This window comes from Pan paniscus, chromosome 12 (assembly GCF_029289425.2).
Source record: "Pan paniscus chromosome 12, NHGRI_mPanPan1-v2.0_pri, whole genome shotgun sequence".
Lineage (NCBI taxonomy): Eukaryota > Metazoa > Chordata > Mammalia > Primates > Hominidae > Pan > Pan paniscus.
This window is the reverse complement of record NC_073261.2, coordinates 80,738,598-80,752,530: the sequence shown is the minus strand read 5'-3', so window position 1 is coordinate 80,752,530 and position 13,933 is coordinate 80,738,598. Positions and strand designations below refer to the sequence as shown.

Genomic DNA, 13,933 nt, shown 5'->3' with positions numbered 1-13,933 from the left:
TCATGAGAATAGCAGTGTGGAAGGAAGAAGCAAAAGGGAAAAAAGTAATAATCAAAGAAATAAAAATTAAACAGCAATGAGATACCCCTGCTTGTGCTTTGTCAAACGGACATATTTTAAGATATCGTATCTCCAGCTGGGGGAGTGACAGGGTAAGACAACCATTGAAATCCTGGCTCTTTACATCGGAGCTACCTAGATCATACGGAAGACTGAATCTTCGCACCATCTCTACCCAGCTGCCCCGTTCAACAGGGCAGGCTGCGAGAAATTACTGTATTAGGAAGCTCCAGAGCGGTTGCAGGCAAAGGCTTTGCCTGTTCTTAGGAGATGGCCCTGGGACTTTTCGGATCATTTTTGGGACGTGTTTGCTGCACTTGATATCCTGTTTTTCCAGGGGACTGCCTCCTTCCTTGCCTTTAAGCCTTTTTAGGCTTTTAAGCCGCAGGCAATGATAACCTTTACCCACTGAGGAAAAAGTGATCGGGAGGCGCGTTTTAAATTTTGGTTTACACTAACCAGACCCGCCAGATGAACACTCAGCTTACCACAATACCTACAAATTCCCAGACTTGACTTGGCAGAAGGGCGAGGGCGGAGGTTTTCTTTCCCCACTTGCATAATCCCCAGCTCCCCGGCAGCGGAGCCGACCTCTTCACCGCCGCCGTCTTCGCGGGTGTCCCAGCTGGGCCGCGCCCCGGGGCCCAGCGCTCCGGCCCTGCCCTCCCGGGTTCCCAGTCTCGGACGCGGGGCAGTCCCTCGCCGGCCGCCGGCCCGGTCCCGGCTCCCAGCCGAGGAAATTTTTCCCCAGCAGCCCAGGGCTCGCCTCACGTGACCAGCCGCGGCGGTAGCTTCCAGCGAGAGTTTAAAGGTTACGGAGGAAATTAGCATGGACACAGCCACTCGCCCCCCGGAGGGCGCGCCCCATTTTCCCGCAGCCCGGACGGCGGCTGTCAGCGCGCTGATCAGTGCCGAAGTCCCCCAAAGGGGCACCGATAAGGACCAGCGCAAATAGGAACAGTCACTTTGCAAAAAATAAACAGACCACAAACCAAGCCGGGGCTCTACCGAGCTTTCACTTGTCAACAAGTTCTCGCAGCTTGCGAAGTCCAGGGCAGATCCCAAAGGGGAGAATGTCCCCAAAGAAAGGCAAGAGAGAAGAACAGAGTTTAAAACTTCACCCGAGCCATGCTTGTCCCTCCCCCTTCCCCCTCCCCCACCGCCGTGGATCACAGCGTCCCGGGACAGAGTGACAGATGGGCCAGAACTCCGCAGACTGCTCCTGCCCGCCGCGGCCGGAGTGGGGGTGGGCAAGGGAAGGGTCCCGAGGCCTCTAGGGCAACAGGGACCCCTCCACTCCCCCATCCCCGGCTCTAAAAGACAGTGTTGGCCGCAGGGTCCCCGAGAGATACGCGGCCCGGCGGGGCCCATCCATGGCCATCCATGGCCCCCGGCAAGCGCATCCAGCCCAGCGCCACCGCTCCCCGGGGTCCCCGCCCCCCGGCTGCCCCGCCCGCCGCTGCGACCCCGGGCAGCCTCGCCCGCTCTCCACCGTTCTCTCCTCGGCTCACTTTTTCCGTATTGCTCCCCCAACCGGCAAAACTTTCTATTTCCCCAAACACTGCCGTGCGCGCGCGCGCGTGCACACACACTCACACACACACACTCACACACACTGACGTCTTTTGCGCATTTCCTGCATTAGAGGGAGGGAGACTCGCTCGCACACCGACAGAGGGAGAGGAGACCGCGGGGGAGCGCGGGCTGGCGGGCGGCGAGCGAGCGGCAGCCGAGAGCCGGGACGCGGGGAGCGCGGAGGGCGGGCGCCGGCGCCCAGGAGGTGGGGCCGCGCTGAGTCGCAGTCCCTGCCCCGCCGCCGCGCTGCGCACCGCCCGGTGCTGGCCTGCGCCCCCGAGCCGGATCGGCGGCCGCCCGGACTCCGAGCCCGCGCGGATGTGAGATTCCGGGCTCCTGGCGCCTCCCGATCGCCGGCTCCGGCGCGGCGCTGCTTCGCCCAGGAGGCGGCGGCCCCGGCTGGCCGTGGGGCTTGTGGATTTTTAAAAATTTGGCTCCGAGGAGGACCATTTCCTCTCGACATGCATCCCTCCGGATAGACTGAACATCCCTCCGTTCACCCCCCCGCCCCGCGCGGTCAGAGGCAGGCGCTGAGTGTGCGAAGAGGATCCGGGTTGAAATCTGCGCCCCCGGTTCTCGTCCCCGCCCCGTCCCACCGCCCCATCCCCCTCCCGGAGTCGAAATTTCCCGGGATTATGTTTCGGAAAGGTAGGTAAGCGCCGGGCGCGGCGCCCGCTTTCCCGCAGCCCGGAGCCGGAGAGCCAGCGAGGCGGCGAGGCAGCCCCCGCGGCTTGCAGCGGAGCCGACAGCTCGTCTTCTCTTCTGGAGGTGCAGCTGGTGGTCGGGGGGAGAGACTTGCTCCAAACACGGACATCCCCCAGCTCTCCCCCCTCCCTGTTTTCCGTTAGGAACCCGGCGAGGAAATACATGCACTGGCTGAGAATCGCCCGCGCCAGGGCGCAACGCCACAAGGTGTAGGGAGTGTGCGGGGTGGGGCGAAAGGGGACCCAAGAGTCCCTGTGGCTCGGAGTGCCGGGCCGTCGGTTCTTCATTCCTGCCCTCGGGGCAGACGGAGTGACCCCGGCCCCCACTCCCCGCCCCGACCATGGTAGTGTTCAATGGCCTTCTTAAGATCAAAATCTGCGAGGCCGTGAGCTTGAAGCCCACAGCCTGGTCGCTGCGCCATGCGGTGGGACCCCGGCCGCAGACTTTCCTTCTCGACCCCTACATTGCCCTCAATGTGGACGACTCGCGCATCGGCCAAACGGCCACCAAGCAGAAGACCAACAGCCCGGCCTGGCACGACGAGTTCGTCACCGATGTGTGCAACGGGCGCAAGATCGAGCTGGCTGTCTTTCACGATGCCCCCATAGGCTACGACGACTTCGTGGCCAACTGCACCATCCAGTTTGAGGAGCTGCTGCAGAACGGGAGCCGCCACTTCGAGGACTGGGTGAGTGTGGCGCCTCCCCGTCGTTCCGGGAACCCGGTTGTGGGGTCCCGGGGAAAGACTCGCTGGTCTTGATCGTAGGGCTCCGGGACTTATTGACGACTGGGGTGTGTGTGCCTGTAAGTCTCAGTTTCCTTGGGGAGGTACACTTCACTTCATAGTTGGGGAGAAACATGCATTGGCGAGGAAGATGAGACTTGGAAAGAGGATGTGGCCCTCTGCTCCTTCTGTGCCCTCCAGTTGGTGGGTGCTGCGGGAGGTTTGCAAACTGGGAGAGCCTGGGCCGCTGGTGCTGAAGGTTGGCCAAGGACCCGGCTTTCTTCCGCAGGCGCGTGGTGGGCTGGCTGTGTGTGATTGTGTGTGGGTGGGTCCCTCCGTCCTTGGAAAGGCACGTGGAGCCTTTGACTGAAGGCTTCTTGCACGTCCTGGCTTTGTCCTGCTTAGCCGAGCGAGGAGTTGCTTTATTTTTCCCTCCGAGAGGAAGCTGGCTTGTTTCTATTCTCTTGCATGGTGGTTAGCTCATCTTCTGACATACAAGTAGAAAAAATGTGTTCTCCTCCAGGATGTCTCCTCTATGGTCCCAGAAACATCAGTCGAGCTTGTTTTGTCCAATTCGTTGCCCATCCATGCAGAATGAATGTTGCATTTTAAGAAGGGTTCTGCTTGTGGGTAATTGGAAGTCAGTGCTTTGAATCTTATTTAAAGTTATATTGTTTCTCTGTTTTGATTGTCAAGATACTGTGCAATAAAAGACGATTTCTAAGTATGAGATTGAGTTGTTAATTGATTCCATTATTAAACTATTAAGGATTTGGAAAGAGGTCTTGTCTCAATCTACTATAAACCAAATGCATCCAGTCTTGGCACTTGGACAAGCAGAGAGAAGCAAACCTTCATTTTGCTTTTTGTGTTTGTTTTTGGGTTTTTTTTTTTTTTTCTCTTCTTGGAAGGAAGGTGTTAATTTAGGATGTGGATTTTTGTGTTTTCAGGTTTGTTACATGTTTCCAGCAAGTACAAGCGTTCCTCTGGAGGTATATGTTTTCAGGGTTCTTTGGTCTACACAAAAAGTGAGAGAGCTATCTAAGCCTCAAAAGTGGTGTAGAGCAATTGCTTTCTATTGAAAACCAGGTAACTTCATGAATGTCCTAGAGGTCAGAGGTTGCACATGGATCACCTTGGCATATCACTTTACATATTTTTTTCAAGGACACGGAGTTTTAGGGAAAAATAGGAGAGAGCCTGTTGTTTTTATGCTCATGGCTGTGATGTAGTCTGCCTGAAACCATGGTTACGGTTTCACAGGGAAGCTCCAACAAGCCACATGCGTAGAACTCTAGATTTGTGGTTTGCACTTTGGAAAGCAGGCAAACCTTTATGGAATCCCAGAGAACTCCATGCCATTCTATTCTACTTCACAGATGTCCCTCATCTCTGCTTCCTTCAGCCCCCACAACAGAGCTCCCACTCATTCCCCATTTCTTTTCCATGCATGGCCTTTGGGCCCTTTCCTCATGAATGCAGTGCATATGAGAGGGGGAGTGGAAGGGATAACTAATTTCAGAGGTAGATCTTGACTCTGAAAACCTGTGATTTTGGAGTTGTTGTTTTTGGACAGGAAGAGGGTGGAAAAAACTTGACGCTGGTAGCTAGGAGATGGGGGCCTTTTGCAGTGTATGCAGATGAGGGGCTTGGACAGTGGGGCAGAGAGCAGGGATGAGGAGCAGCAGGTCTGCATTTATCCATAGAACAGATGTTGGTTGGAGGGAGAGTGTCTTTGTATCTCTGGTGATGCTTCACTGGGGCACACCCCAAACTCTGGGAGCTTCAGGACACTGTCCCCACCTTCATCCCTCCTAGTGAAGCATGCAGTGGGAACTTGTTTGGTTATCATCCTCTAAGGTTCTCAAATTCATGTTGGATTTGGCCCTAGGCCAGATCATCTAATGCACAGGCAAGTTTTACAGATGAGGACATTGAGTTCCAGAGAAGCTAGTTGGGGACCGAGGGTCACATGACAAGCAAAGGTGGGTTGGAAGTAGGGCCCTCACTCACCGCCTGTTGCCCATGGCTTGTCTGATGGGGAGCCGAGCCTGCCCATCTGGCCTCCCAGCCTATTCTCCCTGCAGATCCATGTGCTGTGTCCCTGACATTTTTATTGTACTTGATAACTTCATCTCTTTTGCCTTATAGCAACTGTGAATTAGGTATGGCAGGTATTGGACAAACTAAAAAACTTGAGATAGAGAAGCCCAAAGTCTCAAGGATGAGTCAAGTAGTGGAGCAGGTTCAGAATGCCCATCTGTTTTCACCAGAGGATGCTGTAGCCACTCTGATTCCTCCAGGCTGAAGGTGGGGACTCATTGGCAGGGGTGACTGGCCCTTGGAAATGGAGACAAGTTGCAGCTGGGCTAAGTTCACCTTTCCCAGTCTTAACATTTAGGGTAAACCCATGGTTTCATAGCTTTGGGTAGAATTCCCTGGGCTCAGGTCTCTTCACTCCTTACCTGGCGGAATGAAGAAACACACCCTTCTCAGGTGTGGCTGAGAGATCTGGCCTGAAGTAAGGGGATGTGGATAGCATAAAGCAGCCGCTTCTCTCATTGCTGCGGAACACCAAATTCTGCTGCACTTTGAATTCACTTGTATTCGTGGAGTTCCTGTTTTGTGCTCATGTCTAACCAGGGAAGCTTCTCACTGTGGGCCATCCAGAGGAAAATGAGGCCCTGGGTTACTCTCAGGGGGCTTCCATTTCACTAAGGAATTGACACCAAGTACCCACATATACATCAGGCTTGTCTAACCCATGGCCCGTGAGCCACATGTGGCCCGGGATGGCTTTGAATGCAGCCCAACACAAATTTGTACGCTTTCCTAAAACGTTATAAGTTTCTTTGCATTTTTTTTTTTTTTAGCTTATCAGCTATCATTGGTGTTAGTGTATTTTATGTGTGGCCCAAGACAGTTCTTCTTCCGATGTGGCCCAGGGAAGCCTAAAAGTTGGACACCCCAATGTAGACACTTAACTAGCAATTAGGTTCCACACAGGTGGTACCATTAGTGTGTTAAGAGTTTAAAAAGGGAGTGTGGGCTAGGCACTGTGGCTCATGCCTGCAGTCCCAACTACTTGGGAGGCTGAGCTGGGACGACCGTTTGAGTCCAGAAGTTCAAGATCAGCCTGGGCAACGTAGTAAGACTCCATAACTACAAGAAACTTAAAAATTAGCCAAATCTGGACCTGCGGTGTGGTGTGTGCCTGTAGTCCCAGCTACTCAGGAGGCCAAGGTGGGAGGATTACTTGAGTCCAGGAGTTCAAGGCTGCAGTGTGCTATGATCTGACCATCAGGCCACGGCATTCCAGCCTGGGTGACAGAGTGATACCCTGTCTCTTGAAAAAAAAAAAAAAAAAAAAAAAAGGTAGGGAGAACTGGAAGAATCCAGGAGGGTTTTTGGAAGGAGGCATGAGCTGAGTGTGAAACAGTAGGTTATATTTAAAGAGGTATCTACAAGAAGGAGCAGTGTTCCTGGCATGGCCACCGCAGGAATAAAGGCAGACAATCCTGTGGTCAGGGTTGGAGAATGGATGAGCAGGACAGAAACTGAGTGTACCTGTCAGAAAGGAGTGGGCAGGACAAGGTTTCCCAAATTTAAGACTTTTTTCTGAGTACTACCTGTGCTTTCATTTACTTAATATGTAAAAAATTGATTCTTTTATTTTCCATGTAGTCTTTTCTTAAGCCCCACTATTCATGAAATCACAGGTTTGGAGCATGTAGTTATAACTTTTCTTTGTTCACATTAAAATAAACAGGGCTCTACAATACAGAAACAAAGTTCATTCCAGGTGCCTCTGAACATCATCAGTGATGTGGGGCCCACACTTCTGAAACATTGGAGTAGGAAAAAGTTTAGAAAACTGAGGTGAATTCTAGAATGCGTAAAAGCCAAGCTGAGATAATTATTCTCCAGATAATGAGAGATGTTTCAGTTGTGATGACAAAGGAGGTTGCTTTAGAGAAAGCTCATTACAAAGAGAAGGAAAGATTTTGCTGATGCTTTGAAGTAAAATCTATTATAACACTATTGCTATAGCTGGGTTTTCCAAGAACCAGTTAATAACACTACTCAGACTTTCATGTATATAAGAATCAGTAAGGGAGGGCATATAAAATATAGATCTATAAAGATTTATATAGATCCATATAGATAAAAATATAGATCCTCTGGCCCAACCTTGAGAGCTTTTGATGCTACAATTTGGAATAAGCTGGGAATCTACATTTTTAACCAGCTGTCCCAGAGATTCTGACCAGACCAGGCTTGCTTTGAGAAACACTGGGCTAGAATAGAAATTGCAGGCCAGAGAGGGCTCCAGATAATTAATGGATCAAGCATTTTTACATAGATATGTCCTGAAATGTGACTGTATAACTTTATAATTTTTAAAGAAAGATTTAGAATAATAATTGTGTGAACTAGAAGTATTGGGATTCATGTTAGAAGCAGAGGCTGAATGAATGCTGGATGGATTGGCATTGCATTTAGCACAGGGGTGGGAGGCAGGCGGAGCAAGGATTAGGGCTTGAAGGGCTGCGTGCAGGTGACAGCTGGCTGGCTCGTTCACATTTTGGATTTTTCTCTATCATTGCTTCAGTAGTCTACATACTGAGCTCAGTTTCCTCTTTGTTCTACTGCCCTGCCTCTGAAGACATCTTTGGTGAATGTCACTCCCTTGCTGTATTCTGTAGAAGAGGCAGGCACTCAGAATCCAGAGGTACAGAAAGCCATCATTTGAGAGGTGATTCCCCAGAGCAGCGAAGTCTGGAGTCACACTGCTTGGACTTGAATCCCACTTCTACCATCTACCACTTTCATGACCTTTAGCGAGTGACTTAACCTTCCGTATTTCCATTCCTTCCCCTGTACAAAGTGGGTGATAATAAATATACCTCCCTATAATGAAATGGGTTGACTGTGGGGATTAAAATGAGTTAATATATGTATAATGCATACACCAATGCTTGGTCCCTAGTAACTGCTCAATGCATATCTACTATAATTATTATTATTATAGCCCCCAAAATGAGCATGGGGCTGGCCTAGAGAGAGTTTTTGACTGAATTGATTATTATATGGGCCACGAGAAAGCTAGGTTTTCATATTCTCCAAAGTAGCTCTCTTCAGTCTGGCCGTCTCATTTGGCAAAGAATGGGACACTAGAAGTGTCATTTCTGGTTTGTATTTCCCAAGTAGCCCATCGGCAAAGCTTTTCAAAATGATGGCACCCCTACTGACTCTGGGAGATAGGCCTATACCCTGTTTGGACTCTGGGAGATAGGCCTGTACATCATTCGGAGAGGTTAGGCTCTGAGGCCGTTCTCCCTTGGCCCACCAGAATCACTTGGGGGAGATTCATGCAACACAGATGCCAGGGCACAGCCTCTAGCAGTGCTGATTCTGATGCCCCGAATGGAGCCTGAGTTAAGCAGGACCCCTGCTGCATCTCCTACAATGGCAGCCTGACCGCACTTTGATATATGTTACTCTAGAGCACATCTCTATCTTCAGGATATTTGTAGGAAAAAATTTTTTAAAAGGATTTCTGAAACCTCCATTGTCATTTAAACACAGTAGGGTGGGAAGGGACTACTAAGGGGGTAAGGAGGTAGGGAAGGGCTGGCAATTGTCCATACCTCCTTCGTGTGCGCCTATACCCTGAATTATTTCCCCAGCAGCCGAGGGTCCCTGGATCTCCCTTTCCCCTACTCCTATAATACCATGTAATCCAATATTGCTCTCATTGGTCCATAGCTGGTTGTTTAACAACTACCCAAAGGATTCATTCTTGGCCCAGTGCTATCAAAGACAACATCTTGGCATTGGGTCCCTAGAGTTAAGGACCTGAGTTAGCCTTCAACTTCATGGACAGTCAAGGGTTGTTTGTCCTGTTTCTTCTTCTTAGTGTCTTTGGCCAGCAGCAGATTTAGTGAATATTTGAGACCCTGAATTCCCTGGCTCCTCAATGGACCGCTCTCCCTGGATTCAGTGAGTTCTAACTGGAAGGCATCTCCACCACTCACTAGTTCTGTGACTTTGAGCATGTGACTTAGGCTTTTTAAGCCCGTTTCTTCATCTGTAAAATGGAAATGTCATAGGTCTTGACTTTCAGAGTTGCTGTGAGAATTAAATAAGGAACTATAAAGCTTGTAGCAAGTGGTCTGGCTATAATACATTTCAGCAATTTTATTAATATTTGAAGAGTCATTTGTGTGTTCATAGTTTTAGAATCTTAAATCAGAACATATGGTCCAGTGAAATATATTTTTCTCCTTGATTTGTGAATGTATTTATATGAAAAGTCTTACATACTCTAAAAATAAATTTGATTTAGTTATACTTAACAAATTGCCCTTTTGAAGATAATAGAATTACTTGAAATGAGATTGTTCTGGAAAGTCTAGAAGCTGCGGTCATTGTAGACAAAGGTTAATTATTTATTGAAGAGTATGGGTAATTGGAAATGAGGATATTTGGGAGCTGGTGTTTTGGTTTTACTGTGCCAATGTCATTTAGTTTCATGGATTTAAATACACTTTCAGTGCTGTTGACACTAAATTCCTAATTCCAGCTCATGCCTGACCCTGAACTCTAGACTTTATATATGGGATTGCCTTCAGGTCTTCAGCTTTCATTGTGTAAAGGGCATCTTAAACTCCATATGCCTAATATTGTATACCTATTTTCCCCTCTCCTCAATCTAAGCCCTTCTTCTTCAGCTTAAGAAATGGCAACTCCATCCTTCCAATTACCCAGCCAAAAACCTTGAGGGGCCATCCTTGACGCCTGTAATTCTCAGGTGCCCCATATCTTATCCATCAGCAACATCTGCTCTTTCTGCCTTCAAAATATATCTCAGATCACATCCTTTCCATACCTTTGCTGACCTCACTTGGGTCCAAGTCACTATTATCTCACACCTGGATTATTTCAACAGCCTCTGAATTGCTTCCACCTGTCCTGGCTTCTCAGCTCCTGTCTCTGCTCACAGATCTCTCAGGTGAGATTATCCCTTACCATAATTTACAAGACCAACAAAGTCAGGCCTTCTGCTGTGACCTCTCTGACCCTATCACCTGCCACTCTTCTCCCTGTTCATTCCTCTCTAGCTATCCTGACCCACTTGACACCCCTTAAATGCACTTACCATGCTCCTGCCTCAGTCTTTACCCTTGCCATCCCATTTTTTTAGAATGCTCTTTTCCCAGATATCCACATGGCTCAAGTCTTCGCTCAGATGTTATGTTCTCAGTAAGGCCTTTTCTGGCAATCCTATCTAAAAGTTCACACTCTTATTTTATGCTTCATATGCGCCTTTCCTGCCTTTTTTTTTTTTTTACTCTTTACTCTTACCTCTATCTGATACACTATTTAGTTTTCTTATTTATCTTTGTTGTTTATTTCTAATACCAGAACACCAGACGCTCTATAAATGTAGAGCTTTTTGTTCACCGCTTTATCTCGGCACCCAAAACAGTGCCTGGCACTTTGTTGAATGAATGCATAAATTGTTGAATGAATGAATAAATTTCTTGGCACATTGTTGAATGAATGAATGAATGAACAGAAAACAAGTGTGTATTTCTATAGTACCTACTATGGTCGAGCACTATTGGTAGATATGGGGTTTGGTAACATAAAAGTTGTGTATGTGTAGTTCCTGCCTCTGAGGAGTATGGCATCTCGATAGAAACCAGTTGAATGAATTTCTTAAACAATCCTTCTGTACAGTTGAAAGAAGTGAGGAGGAGGAGGAAGGAGAAAATGATATTTTATTTTATAAAAATCTATGAGATCCCTGAAGATGTTCTTATGAGAGAATGCTATATTATTTCCACATAGCGATTTGCATCAAGCTGAAGAATCTCCATCAAGTCTGAAGTTCCCAAAAGTAGGAATTTTCTACCCTCTGAGTGCCCAGGGCCCATTCCAGGTGCCATGGTGAGGGAAGAAGAAAAAGGCCCACTTGTCCTCCATTTGCAGAGTTTAAATGAAGTTCAAATTCTCATCAGGGCTTTAGATACAAAACCCTTTGTAGTTGGCAGCAACAAGAAACGAAATTTCAAATTCTGGCGCCTGAACTCATAGAGCTATTGAAGCATGATCAGACAAAGCTTCCAGGGGTTTCACTTAGGCTAAAAGAACTCCAGAGCAGGCCTGCAATATTTTACATAAATAAAAGCTACACTTGGCAAAACATTATATTTCTCTCCAAGTTCCTCTGGGTATATATGGGCTTGTTAAGTAATTACAATCTATTATAATGCTAATCAGCAGGGTTGCACCTGTTTGAGATTTAGTTTTCTGTCAGAAACCATGTGAAGTGGCCAAAAGTCTGTACTGTGCTGGGAGAACTGGGAGGACAGGAACATACAGTTCATCGTAACTCACTGACATCTAAACAAAACTGAAACTCCAGAGGAAATATAACTGAAATCTGTAATACTGTGCTGGGGAAGAGGAGGAAAAACAGAAGCCTATCATGAAACCCAGATGCTGAAATGAGGATCTCCTCTCTCCTCATCCCTGACCTCTACCCCACCTTGAAGTCTCAAAGAGGTAGTTTTATGTTAGCGATAAGTCACCTGTATTTGCCAGCAAGGAGTAGACTCACTGAGCTCCTGACCCCAAGAGGTAGATAAGACTAAAAATGTAATCAAGCTTAAGAAGAGTTTTTTAAAATTTGAGATGGAGTCTTGCTCTGTTGCCCAGGCTGGAGTGCAGTGGCGTGATATCGGATCACTGCAACCTCTGCCTCCCGGGTTCAAGCGATTCTCCTGCCTCAGCCTCCCAAGTAGCTGGGATTACAAGCATGAGCCACCACACCCGACTAATTTCTGTATTTTTAGTAGAAACAGGGTTTCACCATGTTGGCCAGGGTGGTCTTAAACTCCTGACCTTAAGTGATCCACCCACCTCAGCCTCCCAAAATTCTGGGATTGTATAAGAGAAGTGAGCCACTGCGCCTGGCTTCAAGAAGAGTTTTTTTTGTTTTGTTTTGTTTTTTGTTTTTTTGTTTTTTTTTTTTTAGAAGGAGTCTCGCTCTGTCGCCCAGGCTGGAGTGCAATGGTGCCATCTTTACTCACTGCAAGCTCCGCCTCCCGGGTTCACACCATTCTTCTGCCTCAGCCTCCCGAGTAGCTGGGACTACAGGTGCCTGCCACCACGCCCAGCTAATTTTTTTTTTTTTTTGTATTTTTAGTAAGGAAGGGGTTTCACCATGTTAGCCATGATGGTCTCAATCTCCTCACCTCATGATCCACCCGCCTTGGCCTCCCAAAGTGCTGGAATTACAGGCGTGAGCTACTGTGCCCAGCCTAGAAGAATTTTAAAAAATCATGATGAGTGAATCTAGAACTAATTATTGAGGAGAAAAATAGTCTTTGATTTTGCTTATGTCCTTTTTGAATAGATTTGTTTTTTCAGACTATGGCATCTTTTGTTGCCAGTCTTCTTTCCCCAGGCAGATATAAGCATCTCGTGAACAGGAAGTGTCCCCCTCTACCCCCCTTTAGCTCTCTGGGATCTGTCTTGTAGAAGCTCAAATAGGCAGTATTCTTTAATCAGACTGACTGAGTCTGTGCTCTTAGAAGTTCATCATTTGGTACAGTGCTGAAAAAGAAAGAATTCACAAAAGATTCAAAGCAGTGGACAGAGTAGTATATTCATTCATTGTTCTGGCCGTCCTTTCATTCACTGAGCAAATATTTATTGAATATGCCAGGTGCTATGCCCACTATGTCAAGAGCTGGTCGTTGCTCTCAGAGAGCATACACTCTACTAGGAGACACGACATTAATCAAAGAATAACATAAATATATGATCTGTAAAATTACAACCGAGAAGCACAGCTTACTACAATCCTTTCAGAGCCTGGGGAAACCTAGATCTCACTTCTTCAGGACTGGATTGGCTAATTTTTTTTCTCTCTCTAGGAAATGTATTGAATAGGGGAGTCAGGTGACTCCTATTAATTCCCCAGCTGTGAAATCAGGAGTTAGGATAGTCTAGATGCTCTGTAAAGGCACCTGTTAACAATGATCTTGACTCAGCTCCTGGACCCTACATTCTGGGCCTTGGCTACGGTTAACTTTCGCACTTGATAATAGTTTGTCTTTATTATTCTCCATGAAGTTTAGCCTCGTCTCCCCTGCAAAAGGGCCAGCTCCTGCTTTTTTTTTTCCCTCTTTGCCTTTCTTCTTTGTTGTGATCGAAATCACAAAGCTATTTTTGATAGCTTGCTTCTTTACCTACCTTTGTTCAAGGCTCACAAAAAATAAATTTAATTCTTAAATGGAGCCCTCTCTCTGTATCATTAAGCCACTCAGAGAGTACTCTGAAAACAAACAAGCAAGCAAGCAAGCAAGCAAGCAAGCAGAATTCCTAGAATGTAAGGTGTATGAACCTATCTCCCTGCCTTCTGCACTGATGATTATCTCAACCAGTTTAGGTAGCTGAGAGAATCATCAATCAGCCATTAAAGATGGAGCATATAATTGACCAGCGTTTGCCAGATTGACTTTCAAGGAGTGGGAGCCTTATTTATTTTCAGGTCTCTGTGATCAAAGAGGTTGGGAAATGTTACAGAGTCAAATGCACATTAGTGTATTAAAGACTCAAGATGGTCTATCGCAAAGCGAGTTGTACACGTCTGTTTAACCAGATATGTCCCCAAAATATTTCATCATAGAATGCTTTTATTTGGGAAACATTAAGAACTCATGTTTTGTGGACATATTTTGAAAAACATTATAATTAGAAAAAAGAAATGGATATTCTCAAGTGGGCCATTCGGAAAATCAAGATTAACACCCTTTTATAAAACAGTGAATTTGAAGAACTGTGGGAATTCAA

General features: G+C 47.2%; 1 protein-coding gene across 4 annotated transcripts in view; it reads left to right on the top strand.

Annotated features, from left to right (window-relative positions):
* The first annotated feature begins 1,767 nt into the window (after positions 1–1,767).
* PRKCE (protein kinase C epsilon) overlaps positions 1,768–13,933 on the top strand; it is a 536,579-nt gene continuing 524,413 nt past the window's right edge. For 3 of the 4 annotated variants that reach the window (XM_055108017.2, XM_003822657.6, XM_034953058.3), the window contains exon 1: positions 1,768–3,028. In XM_055108017.2, coding sequence (XP_054963992.1) covers positions 2,681–3,028 — 348 coding nt within the window. In that variant the 5' untranslated portion in view covers positions 1,768–2,680. The remainder of the gene's footprint in view (positions 3,029–13,933) is intronic. The other variant, XM_063594977.1, reaches the window with a different exon arrangement.